Genomic DNA, 24,377 nt, shown 5'->3' on the forward strand with positions numbered 1-24,377 from the left:
TAACTCACCTTTTAGCTGCCTCGTGCCAGAGTTGGGCAGGGCCAGTGCAAAAGAGAGCCAGTCTTCTTCAGTCTTCACGCACCCACCCACACTTGCATTCATACACATCCACACAAGCGCATAGGAAGCTACCAGTTGCATATTGTCAGACCCTTGCTTTATCACGTTGCCTTCATGGAGTCTTTCCTAGCCCTACCTGGATCTTTGGGTTTCAACCTGGGACATTTGCAAATGTGTGTTGTACCACTGAGCTCTGGCCAGCCATGAAACATTCAGTTCCAAGACATAAAATATACTCGTGCACAGGTGCACGCGCAGTTTGCAAGGGAGGGCGATGCTTCTGGAGTCTGGGTTTTTTCATCACGTGTTAAGATTTTGCAGGAGGCAAGGCTGTGGTGCAGAGTAAAGGGAGTGTGAGGGTGGTTACGGGGGCTGATTTGCATGACCTGCCTTGTAATAATAATAATAATAATAATAATAATAATAATAATATAATTAATTTTTTTTATATCCCGCCCTCCCCAGCCGAAGCTGGGCTCAGGGCGGCTAACAGCAATCAAAATAGTCCAACATTCTAAAAACATTCATTATAAAATTAATTAAAATCAAATTAATGGCAACCATCAAGCAAAATTCTGTGCAGATTGCCAGAGGAGGGGTTCAGGCTGCGCCCTGACCAAAGGCCTGGTGGAACAGCTCTGTCTTGCAGGCCCTGCGGAAAGATGTCAGGTCCCACAGGGCCCTAGTCTCTTGTGACAGAGCGTTCCACCAGATTGGAGCCGCGGCCGAGAAAGCCCTGGCCCTAGTTGAGGCCAGCCTAACCTCTCTGTGGCCTGGGATCTTTAGGATGTTTTTATTTGCAGACCATAAATTTCTCTGTGGGGCATACCAGGAGAGGCGGTCCCGTAGGTACGAGGGTCCCAGGCCGTATAGGGCTTTAAAGGTTAAAACCAGCACCTTAAACCTGATCCTGTACTCCACTGGGAGCCAGTGCAGCTGGTATAGTACCGGATGAATATGATCTTGCAGCAAAGACCCCATAAGGAGTCTCGCCACAGCATTCTGCACCCGCTGGAGTTTCTGGGTCAGTCTCAAGGGCAGCCCCACGTAGAGCGAGTTACAATAATCCAGTCTGGAGGTGACCGTCGCGTGGATCACAGTGGCTAGGTCAGGGCGAGAGAGGTAAGGAGCCAACTGCTTAGCTTGGCGGAGATGAAAAAATGCCGCCTTTGTTATAGCTGCAATCTGCGCCTCCATGGAGAGGGAGGTATCGAAGATTACACCCAACCTCTTAATGGACGATGCTGGCACTAAATGCACCCCCGCAAGAGATGGGAGTTGCCCCCTCAATCCCATATCGCTCCGTCCCAGCCAGAGGACCTCTGTCTTCGAAGGATTTAACTTCAAACGGCTCCCACGTAACCATCCAGCCACAGCTTCCAGACATCTGGTCAGTGTAATTTAGAAGTGGGAATACTTAAGCCACACAGATTCTCTGTGATGACTGTGATGGTTCTAGGCCCATTTCCTCTCCCTCAACTCCCATCTCCTGGCATCTCTCATGGTTGTAAAGGAAACTTGGAGTGTAGAGGTGGAGGAACACCGCTCTGTTCATGGAGACCAGAGCTGGTCTGAGGAGTTAGGACCTTCCTAGTCTCCTCCTGCCTCCTGTTATGCCATGTCCTTTCTGGTTGCCCCCCTTGGTTGAAATTTAGAGGGTCAGCCCCCTTGGGGGCAGAGGCCCTGTTAAAATGATGGTGGTAATAACGGGGTCTAGATGGACCCAGCGCTCCAACAATGCAAGGTCAGTGCTTCCCCCCCCCACCCCATAGGATGTGTTGGGGGGCATAGACGCCTCTGAAGCTCAGGCTGGGGGGAAAGGAGGTGGAGCCTCTGCCTCCTCTGACACCTGCCTGCCTTCCAGGCTGAAAGGGATGAGGTGGAGGCCCATGACCCAGCTTTTTTGGACCAGAGCCCTGGCAATGATGAGGCCTTCACCACTGAGGGAGCAGCTTCATGGCACGGGAAGGCCATGGGGAATTTGCCTGCTAGATGTAAAATGTACGTCTGAAGTAGGCCTGGGTGCACCAGTCCACACCAGCCCCTTGTGGTGCTGGCGATGTTTGGCCCCCTGGGAAAACAGGACCTGGGCCCCTTTCCCTCATGCAAGTTGGGCTGGCAACACTTCAAAGTGAGCTTGCAAGGTGGAAGAATTGGGCCTCTTTACCTGCCTCCCCTTACCATTCTGGGGGCTGCCGTGCTGTGTCCACCTCAGGAGACCCAGTGCCTGTGACCATCCTCTGCCACTTCCCGTTTTCCTCAGTTCTGCAGCGAATGAGTGTTTTGGTGAATACATCGGGCAGGGGGGCCTTCACAGATGTACATTAAGGGATCTCTGAAGATGGTGGCTAGCCTCTGCAATGAGGAACTAGGTGAAGCTTAAGTGTCTTTTTTCACCTTTTGATATTGGCTAAAGTGGTTCTTCCTTCCCACCCATCTCCCCACACTGTGGCTCCCAACCTGCTCTCTGCTCACCCCCTGAATGAGAAGCTTGTTTACGAACTGGAAACAAAAAGAGGCAAAGCATTTCATTTCATCTTCTTTTATTTCACAAGCCTTCAATTAAAAAAAAAAAAATGAACCACAACTAGTAGATCTGATACATTATAATAAGTAAAAATGAACGTGATTTATAAAGGAGAAAAAAACTTTGTACAAAAACATTAAAAATCCAACAGCAAATTGAATTCTTTAGAAGTACCAAATATTTCATGCAAAAGGTGAGCGCTACTGGCCAGTTGTAGAAATCCCCTGAACAAAATGGCAACAGCGTCACTATGTGGGAATTATGGCTCTTTCTAAAAGCAAAGACACAGACTTGGAATGTACTAAGTGGGTCAGAGCCACCAGGCCCTCCTCTATTGAGGTTTCGTGGGATTTAATAAATTAAAAAATAACATTAAAAGAAAGACTCCTGTCCTATTCTGCATATTTTAAAAATGAGCAGTCTTTCTTCTTACCTTGGCATCGTGGTAATTATTGGCAAAGTGTTCTTTCTAAAGTGGACTCACTCACAAACTGCAGCTTGCATCAATAACTTAGTAACATGCATCAACTACTCTAGCACGACTAACGGGTGGGGGGTGCAAACGAACTATCAGGTCATTACGAGACAAAGCTAAAAGCATCCATCACTAATGGAGAAATGGAAGCACCATGCTTTAAAAGGTGGCAAAGGTATGAAAGCACAATTGTGAGGCAATTTATTCCAAGCAAACACGCTACACAATGATGACTTCTTTCTATTCACTTTTCTTGGGGAGGAGGAGAGATTCCCTGCCACACACACACGCACACGCACGCACACACAAGTACCGAATAAAAGTGTGGGATCAACAACACAGACATAGAAAGGAAATAATAATTGTTCCTATGAGCCTTTATTCTTGGTTTCTGTTTCCATCAGAGTTCATCCAAGACTAGTAATATTGGAGCGACCACCAGGAGGCGCAACAATGCGATGCCCAGTGCGACGTGGGTTGTTATCATCTACCTGAGCACCTGTGCAACAGCAATCCAGAAACAAGGTGAGAGTTAATAGCTTCTCCAGCCTTTCATTTACTCAGAAATCAATGACACAAGTAATTGCAAATGCTTAATATGAGCTAAACATCTTGCCCTTTTATACTGAAAATGAGGCCTGACCCACACAAATACTGATTTTACAAAGTACACCCCTGCAACATAATGTTTAGGATATGGCACTCATGGATGTGAGGGCGATCTGGCTGTGACATCTGTCACCCCATTGATCGCCAGGGTTGATTCGGCTGATCTGGATATGGCACTCAGAAGCGACGGTGCTCAAACTTTCATCAGACACTGAATCCTAAGTCTGCTGTGACTTTTCATCAAGGCTAATGGGTATTTGCCTACTGCACTAGTAGAAACACAGGTCCATCTACAGAAAACCAATGTGGATTCCTCTGTGCATTTGTCTTTGAGCTACACCTGCGCACAAGACTTCTGGGAGTGGGCATCCTTTATCCAGACCTGAGCATGCAGGTGCAGCACTGAAAAGGCAGAGGGGCATGTACAGCACATCACAAGGCCATGGTTCCCTCTGGGCTTCCCCTTACACTGAAAATCTCCTCCTTCTGCCAGTAAGTCATCAATGCTGGTCCTTACTAAATTACTTATGGATGGATTTGTACTACGCAATTCTCTGCAATGGACCCTGTTTTCCAAAAAAAGGTTGCTGATACTGATAGTTTGTCACACCTGATAAGCTAAAGTTAGATTGATGGAGGTTCCTGATTGGTGGAGGCTGGTTTTTGGCAGGAGACGATTTAGTGGAAGGTGCAGGAGTTGCATATTTTGGTGTTGCTGGAACTTCATAGACTGGCCCATCGTACATTCCTCTGGAGACACCTTGCAATTCTGTTACCTGCATATCACAAACAGAAATGCAATTACATTTCAGTGGCCTGGCATTTGACCCACCCGTCTCATGCATAAGATCAGTGCAAAAATGTATGCAAGAGAGCGAGGTTACTGAGTCCCAAAGTGGGGAGATTTGCACATCGTAAGATTTAGTATTTTCTAAGCACCTCAAAGTGAAGTGCAATGCAATCTAAGAAAGGGTTGCCAGCCTGATTGGGCAAGAAGGCCCCTTTGGCATTTTGAAAAGGTGCAGTGGGCGCTAGTCACAAAATGGCTGCCACATCTCAAAAAGGACCACAAAGTGGTGAAAGCCTGCCCCTCTCCCCTACTGGCACTGTGTTTGGTCCTTCCATCTTCTGCTAAGAATGGAAGACAAAGTGGGCACTGACAATAATGCCAGTCAGAATTGTCACTGCTCCCTCATTGGAGGCCGGTTACTGTGGAGGAAGTCCATACATTAATTGGGAATATGAAGAGTGGAAAGGCTCCGGGGAAAGACTTTATCCCAGTGGAACTGATTACATCAAAACAGCACTGGTGGGCTCCGCTTCTGGCAGAACTTTTTACGGTAGTAAATAACTCGGGCAAAGTACCATATAACTGGAAACATGCTAGAGTAGTTCCAATCTTTAAGAGAGGCCACCCAAACGTACCCTCCAATTATAGGCCAATTAGCCTGCTTTCAATAATTGGGAAGCTGTATGCCCGATTCCTCAGTAGCAAACTGACAATTTTTCTAAATGAACATAATATACTATCTGAAGCCCAGGCAGCCTTTCGTGAGAACCATTCAACATCAGACCACTGTCTAATGCCAGTGGCGTAGCGTGGGGGGTGCAGGGGGGGCGGCTGCACCGGGTGCAACATCTGGGGGTTAGGGAAATCCACGGGTTAGGGGGCGCAAATCCACGGGTTAGGATGGTGCAAATCCATGGGTTAGGGGGCGCAAATTACTTGCCTTGCCCTGGGTGCTGATAACCCACGCTACGCCACTGTCTAATGCTGTCCTTCCTAGCCGAGAAGTACACCAGGCCTCTACAGGGTAAACTCTTTGTGGCCTTCATGGATCTGAAATCAGTGTTCGATTCCATCCCTAGATCCCAGCTATGGTCCAAATTAAATCTAATTTTGCAGGACAAACAACTCCTCTTTCTTATAAAAGCCCTGTACAATGGAACCAAACTGCAGGTCCGATGCGGTCAGCTGGGACAGTTATCGAACAATATCGAGATGACTAGGGGGATGAGACAGGGATGCATTTTGGCCCCCACACTGTTTTGCCTATTCTTAAATGACCTAGAAGAGAGCTTAATGAACCCAGATGGACACCTCCCAAAAATAGGAATGAGAAGGACCCCCTTGCTGTTATATGCGGATGACGCAGCCATCATCTCATGTTCCAGACCAGGTTTTAAATATCTGCTGAGGAAGTTTTCTGATTACTGTTCTGGAAATGGTTTATCCATTAATTATGAAAAATCTAAAATTTTAGTTTTCGAAAGAAGCTTCTCCTGGTGCTGGATGGCCATAACCTTGAACAGATTAAATACTTCAGTTATCTAGGGCTCACATTCCATCATACAGGATCTTGGAAGCATCACTGGCAAACCTCCCTTCAAAAGGCGGAGATCACAAAGCTAGCCATACTCAGATTCTTTTTCACCAAAAGCGGCAAATATGTTCCAGCAGCCTTAAGGGTCTTCAACGCAAAATCCGTTTCCCAACTCCTGTACGCTGCAAATGTCTGGCATTATGGGGACCTGCCAAAGCTAGATGGCTTTCAGGCAAAATTTCTACGATCTCTGCTGCAGGTACCCAACTGCGTCCCCAACTCCATACTTCGGTCAGAAGCTGGTGAATGTCCAATTTCAACTAAAGCATGGTGGGCTGCCCTAAAACATTGGCTCAGGATTTCAGTGTTTGATCTAGGGAAGGGTTTGTACCAACACCTAACCAATGAGGAGTTTGTCAGCAAATGGCAGAAAACCATGGTTAGAAAAGCCACCTCTATTGGTCTGTCACCCACCGCCCCAAACTTTATTACCTGGTTTATGAAGGTGCCCTAAAGACGTTAAAGCAAATATTATGGGATAATACACACAGTGACTTGCGAGCTCGATCACACACAGTCTGTAGTTCGCTGGCAGTAGGAGTACAATATGGGCATGTCTTTAAGTTAACACCTTATATTAAAAACCTGACAGTACCAAATTATCAAAGGTTATTCACCAAAGCCAGACTAAATGTCTTTCCTTCTGCAGTGTTGGATGGCAGGTTGAGAGGAGTTCCCTACCAGGAAAGACTTTGCTCGTGTGCTCAAGACATCAATTCTATACAACATATTTTGCTGCACTGTGTGAAATATGAGCAAGCCAGGGCTGAACTGATATTACCCTTGCTGGTACCTTTCCCGGGAAAATCAGAGGCTCACTATGTCAGGTTCCTATTGGAAGACCGGACAAATGCTAGAACATTAGCAGTGGCAAGGTTTTTATCGATGTTTGCAAGAAACAATGATCCCTATCTTTAAGTCTGAACAAAATGCTTGTTTAACCTGGAGGTAGGCTGTATGAATTGCGCATTGCTTTGTAACGATTTGTTGGGTCTCTGGACCGTAATAAAGATTGATTGATAATGCCAGTCACTGGGTATGCCAACCTGAAATTCCCCGAGGGCCCACAAATGATCAATGGATCATTTTCAATACGTCCCCCATCCCTGTAAAATGACAAAGCATCAGCCAGCATTCTCATTTTTTTATTTAACTTTTATTCACATGTACAATGGGACACGGGTGGCGCTGTGGGTTAAATGACAGAGCCTAGGGCTTGCCGATCAGAAGGTCGGTGGTTCGAATCCCCGCGACGGGGTGAGCTCCCGTTGCTCGGTCCCTGCTCTTGCCAGCCTAGCAGTTCGAAAGCACATCAAAGTGCAAGTAGATAAATAGGTACCGCTCTGGCGGGAAGGTAAACGGCGTTTCCGTGCGCTGCTCTGGTTCATCAGAAGCGGCTTAGTCATGCTGGTCACATGACCCGGAAGCTGTACTCGGCCAATAAAGCAAGATAAGCGCCACAACCCCAGAGTCGGTCACGACTGGACCTAACGGTCAGGGGTCCCTTTACCTTTACAATGGCAAAACTCATGTCTCAAATTGGACTGGAACTGGGCAGTGGATCTCAGGAATGATACAGCCACTGCGTATTTTCTCAGGCACATTGCTCTCTCTGAATTACAGAACTGGAGAGATGGAAGAGACCCCAGGGGTCATCTGGTCCAATTCCCTGTAATGCAGCCATCCCTGGTTGGGCTCAAACAGCCAGATGAAATGACCCATTGTTCTACAAAAATATATACATTCAAGCATTTGTACATTATAACATGTTACAGAAATGATTAGCAACAAGAAGTTTGGATATCTATACAAACCTACCTTATTCCTAATTTTGATGCGTTGATAAAGGTATTCAGGGAAGGGCTTCCGGGGAATGAAGCGGCCCATTCCTTTACTTACATGGAGATTTCCATCTTCAAACACAATCTTCCCTTGGCTAATGACTATGAGGGGAGCACCATGACATTCCATGCCTTCAAATATATTATATTCAACAGCCTGCAACGGGGAGACCAGAACATGCAGTTAATTCTCATTTATTGATAGGCATGAATGATTTATACTACAGTAAATTGTAGAAGGTGTTAAACATGATAGTTAATTTTCTTTAATAATCAGGGAGTCAAAACCATTAAAACGTCACGGTGTGGTGGCACAAAGTGGCAGCAATGATGGCAGGTTTCGGCAAAGTCTCACCGGAAATTGGCAAAGAAGCTGGTGGCGCTTTTCTGCCAGTGGGGTGCTGCCTGGGGGGCTTCTGCCATCCAAGGTGAGTGCTTCACCCCACCTCACAGGTGGGCCGGCCCTGCTGCCTGTGTACCTTTGATGGTAGCAGCACTGGCATCCATTCTCTAGACACAATTGGGTGACGCACACATGCAGTAAGGAGCAACTGGGCACATGCTGCGCTGCCGTGGTTGAGGGTATTTTTTGACAGCCTGCAGCAATAGTGCCTTAAGTAGTTCTCAAAAAAATTGAAGAGCTTTTCCTCTTACCGACTTATGGCTTTTGGCTGTGATGGTCTTCGCCTTCTCTGGGTCCCAGATCACAATGTCAGCATCCGAACCCACAGCGATTCTACCCTTTCGCGGATAGAGGTTAAAGATTTTGGCTGCATTGGTACTAGTAATGGCAACAAACTGGTTTTCATCCATTTTACCTGAAGACTAAGATAAATTTTTGATGAGTAACGTATCTTAAGAATAGTGGTATATGTGTACATACAACAGAGATGAGAGGTGGTGGTCAACAAAATTTTACTCAGAGAACATCTAAGTCACTGGAAACAAATGGACAAGATCTGCCATTAAATCATCGGTATTCTTTCCTGCAGCAGATTAAGAGCCACCAGGAATATGTATGCGGATGTAGACAGGTATTAGATTTAGTGGCTCTTCCTGGAATTAGTTTTTATTTATTTATTATTTATTTTTAAAAGGTAATTGAGTCTAAAAAAATAATTCTTAACATACCAGCAGATGGCAAATGAAACTAGCAGTTGAGACTTGGAATTAAGAGGGGCAAAATGCCAGAAAAATTGCATGGCGGGTGGAAGAAGCCTGTTGATTTGCTTAGTTATAGTGGCTGTTGTGGGTAAAATGACTGTTTGGCCCTGTTAGAATAAAGGATGATGAACGTGGTGGCTTTACTGGGCTATTTGTCCTTCCCCAACCTGCCGCCCGCTACTAAATCTGGAGCACAAATGCCATAAACTCCATCTAGCCCAGCCAGTGGCCAAGGATGATGTGAGTTGGAGCACAATACAACCGGACCACACCAGGTTAATGAAGGCTAAATGAATGTTTAATTCATTAACTGAATGAAGGTTAATGAAGATATTAAGCTCTGAAGGAGGCTGCCACCAGAACAAGGAGTGGAGCAAGTAGAGATTTTAAGGGAAGGTAAAGGCAAAGGACCCCTGGACGGTTAAATCCAGTCAAAGGCGACTATGGGGTGTGGTGCTCATCTCACTTCAGGCCGGGGGAGCCGGTGTTTGTCCACAGAAAGCTTTCCAGGTCATGTGGCCAGCAGGACTAAACCACTTCTGGCACAACGGGACACCGTGACAGAAGCCAGAGCACACAAGAAATGCCGTTTACCTTCCTGCCAGAGCGGTACCTATTTATCTACTTGCACTGGCATGCTTTCAAACTGCTAGGTTGGCAGAAGCTGGGACAGAGCAACAGGAGTTCACCCCGTGGCAGGGATTTGAACTGCCGACCTTCCGATTGGCAAGCCCAAGGCTCAGTGGTTTAGACCACAGCGCCACAAGCGTCCCTTTTAAGCAGAGATGAAGCATGGGGGAGGGGCGAGATGATGGTGCTGATGGATACAAGAGAGATTGCTGAGAGGAGATGGAGGAAGCATCACTTAAGATCTCGGGACTATGTAAGTATTCAGCTTCCAGAAGCTGCCACAATATTCATGGGGCATACAAATAGTACTTGGGAATAGGGGCAATGAGATAGGCTTGGTTTCAAAGGAAAAAAGAGAACAATGTGCCTCAGTGAGTAAGAGAATAGGCTCAGCAAGCTGCAGAGGCAAGGGGAGAAAACCACTGAGAACTTGACACTGTCCCCAGCACCTTGTTGCAGGCAGGTCTCACCACATGCATGAACTTGGTGCAAAGGACCCACAGATGACTTTAAAAACTGGGGTCCAGGTGCTTTTGGGACTGCCTGAGTCCCTATGCTCCACCACAATCGCTCAGATCAGGGTGGTCCAATATGTGGCCCACGAGGCCTTTTGTGGCGGCTCCAGGCAGGGCCTAGCAAGTGCTTTCCCAGCTTTGGAAAGGAGGTAGGAGGGCTCTAGGACCCTGCCAGAGCCCTTATGCCCCATTTCCAAAGCCAGCCAAATGTTTACTGGGCTTTGAGAAGGCACCCCCTTGGCCCATTGTGGGGAAACTGGTTGTGCTGCCCTAAATCCAGTGACGCCCCCCTATACTTTTGCAAACCTTGGGCTTATCCCAAGCCTGCTGATACTGTGTGTGTGTGTAGTTGCTTTGGCGATGCAAGTGACAGCACTGACAGAACTGAATTGGGAGTAGAAGAAATAATAATATCAGCATTTTAACTGAGTCCAGAAGCAGACTGGTAACTAGTGCCAATGATGTGAGGTGCCGCAAAGCTTCTGTCTCCCAGAAACATTTTGGCAGCCACACTTTGTACAAAAACAAAGTTTCCTGGTCACCTTTAAATGCAGTTCCAGCATTACAGCAGCCCAGGCTGGCAGAGTTGTGTGCCCTGAGGCCGCAGTGTGTGAGTGCAAATAAAAGGTACTGGGTGTTGGCCTCCTCTAGCTAAGAGTTAGATTTGGAAATCTCTGAGCAGTACAGCGCAGGATCTGGTGTGAAGCAGCGGTTGCCTTTGCTTACCACACACTTATCCCAGACCACGGTCATTCTTTCTTCAATTCCATTTACTCCTTCTGGAATCAGAGTGAAGTTGTCCTTTCCAACTGCTTTCTGGGCTGTGCTATAGGTACAGTGGGCACTTCCAGTCACTTGCAGGTCACCACTGAAGGAACATAGAGGGGAGACAGAAATATTTTTAAAGGCTGGATGCAAGGATGTGGGTTGCTTACCATTTGTGTTTCTAGCTACTGGTGCCGCACATTCATTCAGGAATGTATATTCTATGGTTAACTACTGCTTTTCAATTCTGTTAACCTCTCCAGTCTCTGCTTCCACATTCACATCAATACTATTCTCCAAAGTATTGTTCTTTGGGTATCTTTCCTAGTGTTTTTCAGGTCTCTGTAACAGCATCAGTAAGGCAAACCAAAGTGAAACTGTACAGCAATTTTGTTTACAGATATTTTTTTTTTAAGGTCACTCTATACAATCACCCCACTAAGGACCTAGTTAGAGGTTGTATGGGAGGCCTGTGAACCGTCTGATGATGGACTGATTGATTTGCACTGAAAAGCAGTGACAGAAGACTGCCAGTTTGAGTGGATAGGGATGAGGCTATTTAATCCTTTTCCTTCCTATCACTTAAAACCATCCTTTCCGAGCCGATTTTCTTGTCAAAGGAGAAGTGGGGTAATTCTGAACAGGGAAGGGGCTAAGCAGACTCCTCCCCCTGTGGTGGGGGTGTCACATGTCTCCTGCATAATGTCTAATTTCACTCTGAGCTAAATACAGTATTTGCTTTTCCCTTACAAACAAGAACAAATTTGACAATAATCAAACCGCATCAAAATACTTGTCTATTATTACATATTACTTCTGCACTTTAGCTCACATCCAAGAGGCTCAAGGGCTCCCTTGGCTGAATTGGTGGTTTGCAAGCAGTTGCAACTTAATACCATGCTAAAAGTGAGGTCAAATGATCAGGTGTTGTAGGATCCAGACTCAGAGGTGGTGAGGTCACAAATGCTGCAGCCTTGGCCCAGTTTTTGCTCCAGTAATGTGTCCCGTCTGTCCCCAGGCTGGCAGCGATTGGTTCCCCGAAAACAAGAGCACCTTGGGGAATGGAAACACACAACTGATTATACCATCCTTTTAATTTATTTTTTAAATTTATATACCACCCTTCATCCGAAGATCACAGGGTGGTTCAAAACAAAAGTACAAAATGAGAACACAAAACACAAAATAGACAAAAGCAAACTAATCACCCCACCTCCCACAAACACATTTAAAGGGACCATAGTATGTTAATCAACCAAAGGCCTGATTAAAGAGAAAAGTTTTTGCCCGGTGCCTAAAGATATGGAAGGAGGGCACCAGGCAAGGCTCCCTGGGAATAGCATTTCCCAAACAGGGAGCCACCACAGAGAAGGCATGTTCTCATGTTGCCACCCTTCAGAACTCTTGTGGAGGAGGCACACAACTGAGGATCTTAGATGATGATCGCAGGGTCTGAACTGGTTCATATGGGAAGAGACAGTCCTTGAGGCATTGCAGTTGTGAACCATTTAAGATTTTATGGGTCAAAACCAGCACTTTGACTTGAGCCCAGAAACTAATCGGCAGCCAGTGCATTCAGGCCAGAATCGGTGTAATATGCTTAAGCTTTCATGCCCTGGTGAGCAACCTGGACACCAAATTCTGAACCAGCTGAAGTTTCCAAACCATCCTCAGGTAGCCCTATGTATAACGTGTTGCAGCAATCTTACCTAGAGATCACCAGAGCATAGATGACAGAAGTTAGGTTTTCCGGTCGAAGGAACTGCCTACATCCTAAAAGCCACATTCCCCTACCATTTGTTAACTAACATTGGAGATAATGTAAAGACTAGTCAAATTAAACTAATGTTATCGTAAATGAATCAACTAACAATCATCGTCCACTTCATCAAATGTCAGCTGAGGGTAACACTTCATGTATGAAACAAATTTAAAATTAAAAAATTCCATCCAGTAGCACCTTAGAGACCAACTAAGTTTGTTATTGGTATGAGCTTTCATGTGCATGCACACTTCTTCAGATACCTTGCATGCACACAAAAGCTCATACCAATAACTAACTTACCGTATTTTTTGCTCTATAAGACTCACTCCCCCCCCCCAAAAAAGGGGAAATGTGTGTGCATCTTATGGAGTGAATGCAGGCTGCGCAGCTATCCCAGAAGCCAGAACAAGAGGGATTGCTGCTTTCACTGCGCAGCGATCCCTCTTGCTGTTCTGGCTTCTGAGATTCAGAATATTTTTTTTCTTGTTTTCCTCCTCCAAAAACTAGGTGTGTCTTGTGGTCTGGTGCATCTTATAGAGCGAAAAATACAGTAATTGGTCTCTAAGGTGCTACTGGAAAGAATTTATTTATTTTGTTTCGACTACGGCAGACACAGCCATGGCAGCCCGAATGATATATACTCAGAAATGGAAGGAGAGAAAAGCACCAACGAAGGAGGAATAGCAGGTGACACTGATGGAGTATGCAGAATTAGCAAAATTAACTAACAGAATAAGAGAACAGGAAGAAGGAGCCTTTAAGGAAGATTGGAAAATGTTTGTAGAAGATTTGAATAATTATTGTAAACAAGTTAAAACGTTAGCAGGGTTAGAGTAAATTCAGCAGTTTAAATTAAGTGAAGATATAATGAGAAAGGAGATAAAATAAAATATATGTAATATGCACTAGTAATGGATAACTAAAACAAACCATGGAGGAGGGGAAGGAAAGTAAATGATTATGGTTATATTGATTTGAATTTGAAAATCTGTAATGGAAAATTATAGATATATAAAGAGCTCCAGAGAGACATGTTTAAACAGAAGAAAATATTTCCTCACCAGGGAGCTAATCTATTCTGAGGGAATATCAAAGTAGTTCATGGGCCCCTTCACTTTCCCAAGCTCTCAATCCTGCAGACTTTCAGTAGAGATATGCAAGTGCAGCCAGCATTTCAGTCATCTTGCTCAGACTGACATGCTTTCAGCTGTTTGACTTTCAGGGATGCAACGAAAACCACAAGTAAATGCATATCTGAATAAACTGAATGTGATATATAAGGATGGCCTGATAAAGTCAATAAAGAATTTCTTAGTGGACTGGTCAAGAGCTAGTTGGCTTGCTTAAAAATGGTAAAGCAGCATAGCCAGAGAGGAAATGGGGGGAAGAACCCCATACTGGGATTTTGGTGGCCCCTTTCTCCATCTCACCCAGTTCCCTGGGGACCAGTCACTATGGCCAGACTGTGCGCCAAACGGTTCTCATGTGCACAGCCAAGAGGTGGGGTCTATGAGCTATGGATTGATTTAAAGCAGAAAGCCATGAACCAGTTCAGAAGGAGAACCAATGTGCAGAAGAGGGGTGGTCCAAAAGAACCGAAAAGAAAGGAGCACTGGAAAAGGGGATGTGAAGCTGCAGAGAACCAGCTCAGAGCATCCAACAAAGTTCAAGTCCTTCTCTTTAGCTTCTCTGTCATTACCATTTTACTCCCTTAGTGATTCCTGCACAGAGGTATTCATCACTTGATGACTCACTGCAGTATGAAGTAGCAATTTGCAAGGATAAATGAGGCAGCGCTCATCCAGCACCACGGACAGAATGTTTGCATAGTCTCCCCACATATACAAGGCTTTTCACTCAATAGAGTCACTTCATACATTGAGCCACAAGATATGCAGTGGTGAGAAAGCAAGCCATGGATATGTAGATATGGGGAAGACCTTTGTGCTGTGGCTTGGGAGTTCAAAATGGAGTACCGTATTTTTCGCTCTATTGGATGCACCAGATCATAGGAGGGGGAGAACAGGGAAAAGAATTTTTTTTCTTGTTCTCCCCCTCTAAGTCAAGATGCGTCCTGTGCGTTCAAGGTGCGTTCACCCGAAGCCTCTGGAGCCCAGCGGGAGTTTCCGCTGGGCTCTGGAGGCTTTGGGTTCCTTTCAACCTGCTCTTTGGGGCTGGCGGGGGGGGGAGCACTGCTTTCCCCCACCGCCAGCCCCAAAGACCAGGTGGGGGAACAGCGGGAAGGTGGCACTCCGCCTCCCCGCTGTCCCCTGAGCTTATGGGGCTGGCGGTGGGGAGAAGCAGTGCTTCTCCCCACCGCCAGCCTCCAAACCAGGTCAGGTTTGGAGGCTGCTAACCGCAAGCCTTGGGAGCCCGCAGGAACTCCCGCTGGGCTCCCAAGGCTTGTGGATATCTGCCCGAAGCCTGGAGAGCTAGAGGGTCCAGTGTGCACCGACACCTCTCGCTCTCCAGGCTTCAGCGAAAGCCTGCATTCGCCCCATAGGATGCACACACATTTCCCCTTCATTTTTGGAGGGGAAAAAGTGCGTCCTATACAGCGAAAAATATGGTAATTTGTTCTTTCTAGCACCATGAAAAGAAGCGACATTATTTGGTGTCTCAAAGCACTGGATAAAGGTACTTCTGTTTCTATTGGGATGAGAACAGTCCTCTCTTCAGTGTGCTCATTCACGGAATTACTACTGAAGCAAGTCCAAATAGCCCAATCCTATAGCCTCGCCTTTGCCCCAAGAGCCCAGAGTCCCCCAGACAAGGACCCATGTCTAGAAGTCCAACATTTCAGATACATGATATTGTTATAAGAACTTTAAGGTTTTAAAAAGCTACTAGGTTGGCAGGAGCTGAGACGGAGCAATGGGAGCTCACCCCATCGCAGGGATTCGAACCGCCGACCTTCTGATCAGCAAGCCTTAGGCTCTTTGGTTTAGACCACAGCGCCACCCACGTTCATAAATGTACATAAATAGATGTTCATAAATGTACCAAGCAAACACATACAAATATGTAAACCACCTGTCTGAAACCATTTTCTCTCTCCCAAAATGACCTCAAATATTACTCTGCAAGGTCGAAAGAAATGGGAAATCTCCCCATTGTCTCTTTCACAAATCCTGTCTTAAGGGCACATCTAAAATATGAATAGGGTGTAAACCTGTGACCTGGATTCAGGAATTGAGTAGTTATCATAACAAAAGAGTGGTCAGGATGCCCAGGTAATCCAATCAGGTAACCTGGCAGACAGGAAGAAACAACACACCCAGATTTCCACCCCTTCTCTGATGTATTAAGGGGGTAGTCTTGGGCCACACCCCTTCTGTGATGTATGTATGATGTTTCTGGGGGTGTTCTTGGACTCTAGGGCAGGCAATTAGAAAAGTCTATATACCGTATTTTTCGCACCATAGGACGCACTTTTTCCCCTCCAAAAATGAAGGGGAAATGTGTGTGCGTCCTATGGTGTGAATGCAGGCTTTCGCTGAAGCTGGAGAGCGAGAGGGGTCGGTGCGCACCGACCCTCTCGCTCTCCAGGCTTCAGGAGAGCCCCACCACCAGCCCCACAAGCTTGGGGGACAGCGGGGAGGCGGAACGCCGCCATCCCGCTGTCCCCCGACTTGGTTAGAAGGCTGGCGGGGGGAGAAGCCTGCTCCTCCCCGTCGCCAGCCCCGCAAACTCGGGAGACAGCGGGAGAGGCGCCGCGCGCCCTCCCGCTGTCTCCCGACATGGTTTGGAGGCTGGCGGAGGGCTTCCTCCTCCCCCAGCCCCGAAAGCTCCCAGAGCGATGCCAAAGCTGCGCGCAGCTTCGGCATGGCTCTGGGTCCCGTTCTGGGGGAGGGGGAAGCTTGGGCTTCCCCCGCCCCAGCCCCGTGTCTCCAGCCGGGAGACGGTTGCGGGGGGCTGCTTTAGCCCCGCGCGTGCTCTCCCGGCTGGAGAGGTGACGCTCGGCTATGGAGGCTCCTGCCATAGGCGCGCGTCACCTCTCCAGCCGGGAGAGCGCGCGCGGGGCTAAAGCAGCCCCCCGCAACCCTCTCCCGGCTGGAGAGGTGATGCGCGCCTATGGCCGCTGCTCCCTGACCTGCTCTTTGGGGCTGGTGGTGGGCTTCCCCCGCCAGCCCCAAAGAGCAGGTCGAAAGGAACCTGAAGCCTGGAGAGCAAGAGGGGTCGGTGCGCACCGACCCCTCTCGCTCTCCAGGCTTCCAAGGTAGCCGCCTGAACGCACCTTAAACGGCACCTTGTTTTAGAATGGGAAAACAAAAGGGGGGAAATTCTCCCACTCTCTGCGCAGAGCCTCCTGCCGCTTCGCTGAAGGGGCGCTGGGCAGAGAGCAGAAGAATTTTTTTTCCTTGTTCTCCCCCCTCTAAAACAAGGTGCGTCCTATTGTCCGGTGCGTCCTATGGTGCGACAAATACGGTAACGGTTTGTGCGCATGGCTCGGGGTCCCTCCCCCCCTCGTTTGTGTGTGGGGAGGAGCACCCTGTTGCAACAGCTTGAATAACGATCAGGCTTACTAGCTGCTTTGCTTCTCAATATTTTCTCGTTTGTCTCTGTTATTTTCTCCTACCGGTAGAGAACCTACAAAAGGACTTTCTATGGGCTCTTGGATACCCCATAAGGGAAAAGAAGCAGTTTTTTCCACATAACAGTATGAAAGGCTTCATTCTGTACCTTTCTTTCTAGCCAGTGAAATGATGTCAGCTGCACTCTTGCTCATGACCTTGGTGATATACAACGGACAGTTGATCCGACTAGCTATGGTGATGGCTCGGAAAACAGCTTCTGCTTCAAGCTGAAATAAGGAAGGAAATTCAGTCAAAGTAACCTCATCATTACCTTGCAAATTTTTCACACAGGTATTTCCCAGATTCCAGCCACTTTCCTCTTCTGCTTTATTAACAGTTCCTCATCCCTCAACCCCCTTCCTCTTTTAACTGACTTACAAACATATAACCCTTCCTGCTACTTCACACTTTGCTTTTTCTCCAAGCAGAATAAATTTGAAGCTATACACAAATTTCAGAATACTGCTTACAGGAAAAAAGATTTCTCACCCCTGATCTAAATGGCATGAATGGCTCAAGGTGGTACCTGAAAAAACTCCTCCGACTTCAAAAACATTAAAAACTGAATGTAACCAGCTTGCCACATTGCAAGCAACTGCTATACTGAAGTGTTCATCACCAGAGTGACCCCTTTCTTCTTTAATATTCTCATAGAAGTCAATGGAGCATTTCCAGGCGATCAGCTTCAAGGCCACAGCTTAATTTTTTGTTATTAAGGTGTTCTGTATTAAGGCATTATTATCACAGGATCATAAAGTGATGTGAAGTGCTTATGGATTTCTCTTGGTTTGGTTAGTTCTGCTAGAAAAAAATTGTAGACACTTTAACGCATAGCTCCTGCAGCCCTTAGGCTGAACTTGAACACAGCTCTCACCTCCTCCGGCCTGCTCAGGGCGTGGCCCTCTGGTCCAGTGATGCCCATCTCCAGCATACGCTTTTGTTCCTGAGGAGGTAATAGACAAAAGATGATGGCCAACAGGTTACAAATATAACAATTGATATGTATCAAAAGTCTCTCATATACACTGTATTCAGTCATGTCTGTTGGTTAAGGAACAATATTTATTGTTAGCATTTAAATACCATCCAATCAACTATGTATTCTGCGTAGTTTACAGATTTTGGATATTCCAATCTGCTTTTACTGCATAATGTTCCTGATTTATAATTTTAACTGCTGCTGTTTTAACTATGTGTTATGCTAGGTGCCTGTTTTATTTTTAAATTGTTTCAAACTACAGGCATGTCTGGAGGACGTGGACCATCTGGATCCCTTCCAATCGGGATTCAGGCTCCACCACGGGACACCCTGGTTGACTGGTCAATGATCTCTGGCAGGTTAGGGACAGAGGTGAAAGCTGTTTCCTGGTTCTGCTGGATCTCTCAGCAGCTTTTGATACCATCAACCATGGTATCCTTCCGGACCATCTAGGAAGGTTGGGAGCGTGGGGCACTGTTACACAATGGTTCCACTCCCTCCTGGGTCGTGTCCAGGAAGTTGTGTGGGGAGATGAGTGCTCAGACCCCTCAACACTCACTTGTGGGGTACCTCAGGACTCCACCCTCTCTCTCATGCTTTTTAACATCCATATGAAACTGCTGGGAAAGGTCATCAGGTGGTTTGGGCTGGGTGTTCACCAATAGGCAGATGACACCAGCTCTACCTCTCATTTAAATCAGAAACAGTGAATGTGATGAACCTGGTCCTATATGTCTGGAGGTGGCTGGAGGATGGACAGCAATCAATGGATTCAGGTTGAATCCTGACAAGACAGAGGTACTGCTTCTGGGGGATGGGGGGCAGTCAGGTGTGAAGGACTTTCTGGTCTTGAATGAGGTAACTGTGCCCCTAAAGGACCAGGTGTGCAGCCTTGGGGTCATTTTGGACTCACAACTCTTCATGGAAGCACAGCTTAATTCTGTGTCCGGGGCGGTTGTCTACCAGCTCCATCTGGTATGGTGGCTGAGACCCTTCCTGCCTGCATACTGTCTCACAGAGTGGGACATGCACCAGTTATTTCCTGCTTGGGACTACTGCAATGTGTGCTATGTGGGACTACCTTTGAAGGTGACTCAGAAACTACAGCTAATCCGGAATGCAGCAGCTAGACTGGTGACTTGGAGGGCCACTGGGACCATAGAACACCTGTCTTAATGGATCTATGTTGGCTCCCAGAACATTTCTGAGCACAACTCAAAGTGTTGGTACTGACCTTTCACGCCCTAAATGGCCTCAGCCCTGTATATCTGAAGGAGCATCACCACCTGCATCGTTCTGCCTGGACACTGAGGTCCAGCTCTGAGGGCCTTCTAGTGCTTCACTGTGAGAAGCAAAGTTACAAGGAACCAGGCAGAAGGCCTTCTCAGTAGTTGTCCCCGCCCTGTGGAATAGCCTCCCATCAGATGTCAAAAGGGAAGTTTTTAATGTTTAATATTTTATTGTGTTTTTTTATATTTTGTTGGAAGCTGCCTATAGTGGCTGGGGCAACTCAGTCATTTGGGCAGCATGTTGTTGTTTGCTTTTAGCTGGAACTGTTTCTGGCCATGAATAGCACCACAAAAACTCAAAAATAAAATGAAATAAATTAAATTTCTGGCAAACTCAGAGGCCCATTCGCTTCTTCCACCACAACTAAAATGCACTGATAATTATTACAGATTCTATATGCTAACTGCCTGACAAAATTTTGAAAATGTCCACCTGTTCCAAGCCCTCCCTTCTTGACTGTTTCATCTCTTAAGAACTACCTGGTTCCAAGCATGGACATCTAAGGCCAGGTGGCACTTGAATTGGTACCAATTTGTCACATAGGTCTTTCTGGGACAGTTATGCAATAAAGAACCTCTTTTTGATACTAGCATCATCATCATCATCGGCATCCAGTACTGAACTTTGGGCCAAACAATAATGTCTACATGTTTGGGGTACCTTTCTGCAATCACAGCATGGCTTAAACACAGCCCAGTGTAAGCGGTCCAATCCAGAGAAAGGCTAGTATCCATTAAGTCCTGGTGAAGCACACAATTAAGCACATCCAACTGATATCAGTAGATTTTTCTATGTTCAAGATTAGTGAGAACCAATAAATTACTTCACATCTTATTTTAATTTTTCATGGCGCCAAGTAGGGCTCATTTTCAATCACTCCCTGTCACAACCATGACATTCAGCGCTCATTACATTTTGCGAGGGCTTGATGACCAGTGGCGTAGCATGGGGGGTGCAGGGGGGGCCGGCCACACTGGGCGCAGCATCTGGGGGTTAGGGTTAGGGGGCGCAAATCCACGGGTTAGGGGGCGCAAATTACTTGCCTTGCCCCGGGTGCTGACAACCCACGCTACGCCACTGTTGATGACCATTGCTACTGCCACACTGCAGTACTAATCTACAACCAAATCAGATGGGTGGATAAGATGGCAAACATCTGTGCCCAACGAATCTACCTATCAAGGGTATCAGACAGTTCAAAAAATAAATGTAGAAGAAACGTTTTTCTCACCTGAGCTATCAAATCTCCATTTTCAGCATGGACCATGATTACAGCTCCAAGACTTTTCAGAAAAGTAAAGGCTTCATAGAGCTATATACAGTACCAAGGGAGGGGGGGAACAGTCAGCAATGACAGATTATTGTATATCCCAATTCTTTTATCCCCTTCTTTAAAACACACATGCATACATACATTTCCTTTCCTTTTAGGGTAGCACAACAGCCAAAAAAAGAGGGTTATTTCACTCTGTTTCTTCATCTTGTCCCTTCTCATCAGAAAAGGAAAACACAGCGCTTGACACCAGTGGTGAATTGATTCCCCCTCCCTCTCTGCTGAAATCCTAAGAATTAACCCCACTCAGATATGCTTTGGAGTAACACATTTAGCATCACATTTACTTTGGCTCTAATTCCACCACCTTCCAGATAAATGTTGTCAATATAAGTTTGACAGGAACCTGAACATAAAAAAAAAAAAATCTGTAGATGCTTTCTCGTTTGTGATGTCATGAAGAGCTCACAATTAAACTCAGATTCCCACAATTAGAAGGCAAGAACTTCCGCCAATTATAAAAGCGATAAAGTCCCATCAAGATTAGAATGGATTCAAAAAATGGCTGAATATGCAGAATTAGATAGCATGTCAGAAGAGATAAAAAATAAGCCAAAACAGGTATTTATCTCAAAATGGGAAGTTTTAAAAATATACTTGAAAAACAATAGTAGAAGTTTAAGGTGATATGCAGTTTTCGAATAATTTCAGTAGCAGTGTTAAAAATGTGGTAAAACCAATGAATGGATTAAGGGATATTGAAATTGAACAAAACTCGTTACACAACGGCAGCGAACAATTAATACAGGATCTGTAATAAGGAATAGATGGGAAGTCTGGTGCATAGAAAAAGACCACTTTTATTTTATGCATTTTATGTTTTGAAGTTTATTAGTTGATATATTAATTCTCTTTTTTTCTTTGGTGATGATGGAATTTATTTTCTTTTTCTGTATGGCGTGTTAATGTGAACGGTAACAATAAAAAAAAATTAAAAAGAAGAAGGCAAGAACTTCTAAAACTATTCCAAAGCTTTTTTTTCTTGGAGAAAAAGTAGGAACAAAAACTAAGCCAACTCTTGATTAGATGCTAAATGCATGTATTAAATGTGCACAGTTCTTGCTCTCTAAAGAGCAGTAGAACTGGGAGCACAGCACACAGGGAGAGGGGCAGGCTACTGTCCTGCTAAACCCACCCCCAACACTTTCCAGAAGCTGCTATAAGTCTTGGGAGGAAAATCCTCTCACAAGACTAGCAGCAGCTTCCAGTAGTCCCAGTCCTACCCAGAGGCCTCACAGCTACACATTAAATAACAAAAACAGTGCACATTAAACATTTACAAGCATTTGTAAATGTTTAATATTCTAAAGCAAGATCTGGATATGCTCCAAGCATGCGAAGATACTCCTTGAAAACTTGAGGCCATACCAGTCACGGTGCTGGAAATGACATGTTTCAAAATTCAAAATTTGTGTTCACAATAGATTCTGCCATAATGTTATGTTTTAACTGTAATATGCACAATACTTTCGTCACAATTTAAATTAAAAACTGTGTTAGCCCACCTGAAACTCATGACTCCAAAGATATAACAACAGAGAGGGTGTTTAGTAACTTTCATTTCAGAGGAAGGAGAGGGACATGACTGGTCACATTTCAACACACACACACCCCAAACTTAAGCTTAATTCAAAAGCATGGATCTCAATTAGAAGAGTTCCTGGGAATCAGAGATCTCATATGAAAATGCACAGATTACCTGGCTGTCAGTCATTTGGTAGAGATCTTTGTAGACCATGTAGACTTGAAAAGAATTAACACCTATTTACAGGAAAAAAGGTATTCAGAATAAAGCGAATGTGCATTTTTTAGCATTCTGAAACAGTTCCCTTCATAAATATTCACATATATACCACAAATATTCATATTAATACTGTGTATGTTAAAACAGTTTTAATTTATTTTTTATTACTTGTTTAAAATCTTTCTCTGTTACCTCCCATATCATCTCAAAGTTGTATACAATATTTAAAAATATATCAAACATTAAAATAAGGAAAGATAATGCCAATGAAAATATAAGGCAGAGCTAAAAATATGATATATTCAGGTCAAGCACCAGTGAAAGCTGGGAGCACAGCTGTTTTTGGGTTTTTTTAAAAGGCAGAGAAGGTGGGTGCACTGTGCAGATGTCGCCACAGAAAATACGATGACAGATGCACACATGGCTACTTCTATTTTAAGCTTAATAGTCCAACTAGTTCACTTTCTGCTTGCAAAGTCAAGTTAATGATCAGATCCTGTTAAGACTGCAAGCTTCTGGCAGAAAATAAAAATGCTAGTTACGTGCAGCTGTCTTTTAAGAAAGTGTTGTCTCCGCTTTTATTTCACAGTTCTTTTTCCTGATTCACAAAGTGTTCAGTGTATCACATATGGCCTAGTCCAGGCCACAAGCTACCACCACTAGACCACAAGCTACATTTATTATTATTATTATTATTATTATTATTATTATTATTATTAACCCAGCCACTCTGGGCAGCTTCCAACAAATATTAAAAATACATTAAAATGTCACACATTAAAAACTTCCCTAAACAAGACTGCCTTCAGATGTCTTCTAAATGTCAGGTAGTTGTTTATCTCTTTGACATTGAATGGGAGGGCGTTCCACAGGAATGGCACCACCACCGAGAAGGCCCTCTGCCTGGTTCCCTGGAAGCTCACTTTTTGCAGTGAGGGAACCACCAGAAGGCCCTTGGCGCTGGACCTCAGTGTCTGGGCAGAACGATGGGGGTGGAGACACTCCTTCAGGTACACTGGGCCAAGGCTGTTTAGGGCTTTAAAGGTCAACACCAACACTTTGAATTGTGCTCGGAAATGTACTGGGAGCCAATGCAGGTCTTCCAGAACCGGTGTTGTATGGTCTCAGCGGCCGCTCCCAGTCACGATTCTAGCTGCCACATTCTGGATTAGTTGTAGTTTCTGGGTCACCTTCAAAGGTAGCCCCACGTAGAGCGCATTGCAGTAGTCCAAGCGGGAGATAACCAGAGCATGCACTACTCTGGTGAAACAATCCGTGGGCAGGTAAGGTCTCAGCCTGTGTACCAGGTGGAGCTGGTAGACAGCTGCCCTGGATACAGAATTGACCTGTGCCTCCATGGACAGCTGTGAGTCCAAAATGGCTCCCAGGCTGCGCACCTGGTCCTTTAGGGGCACAGTTACCCCATTCAGGACCAGGGAGTCCTCCACACCAGCCCACCCCCTGTCCCCCCAAAACAGTACTTCTGTCTTGACAGGATTCAACCTCAATCCATTAGCCACCATCCATCCTCCAACCGCCTCCAGGCACTCACATAGGACCTTCACTGCCTTCACTGGTTCTGATTTAAAAGAGAGGTAGAGCTGGGTATCATCTGCATATTGATGACATAGGACTGCCAGGAGTCCTATTTTGACCCACAAGACCTTTCCTCCCTGCAGGGGCAAAGGAAGGGGAACTGGCACCTGTTGCAGGGGAGCA

The 24,377-nt window shown here is 45.7% G+C and overlaps 1 protein-coding gene across 2 annotated transcripts in view; it reads right to left on the reverse strand.

Moving 5' to 3' along the window:
• Positions 1-2,586: 2,586 nt before the first annotated feature.
• The window catches only part of CRMP1 (collapsin response mediator protein 1), a 37,276-nt gene continuing 15,485 nt past the window's right edge, over positions 2,587-24,377 (reverse strand). For both annotated transcript variants that reach the window (XM_081925618.1, XM_081925619.1), the window contains exons 5-14: positions 22,614-22,675; positions 20,813-20,893; positions 18,187-18,255; positions 17,419-17,539; positions 11,867-12,023; positions 10,932-11,073; positions 8,551-8,721; positions 7,874-8,053; positions 4,282-4,447; positions 2,587-3,561 (exon numbers count right to left, since the gene is read on the reverse strand). In XM_081925618.1, coding sequence (XP_081781744.1) covers positions 3,470-3,561; positions 4,282-4,447; positions 7,874-8,053; positions 8,551-8,721; positions 10,932-11,073; positions 11,867-12,023; positions 17,419-17,539; positions 18,187-18,255; positions 20,813-20,893; positions 22,614-22,675 — 1,241 coding nt within the window. In that variant the 3' untranslated portion in view covers positions 2,587-3,469. The remainder of the gene's footprint in view (positions 3,562-4,281; positions 4,448-7,873; positions 8,054-8,550; positions 8,722-10,931; positions 11,074-11,866; positions 12,024-17,418; positions 17,540-18,186; positions 18,256-20,812; positions 20,894-22,613; positions 22,676-24,377) is intronic.

This window comes from Podarcis melisellensis (genome assembly GCF_964234715.1).
Source record: "Podarcis melisellensis genome assembly, chromosome: 9".
Taxonomy (NCBI): domain Eukaryota; kingdom Metazoa; phylum Chordata; class Lepidosauria; order Squamata; family Lacertidae; genus Podarcis; species Podarcis melisellensis.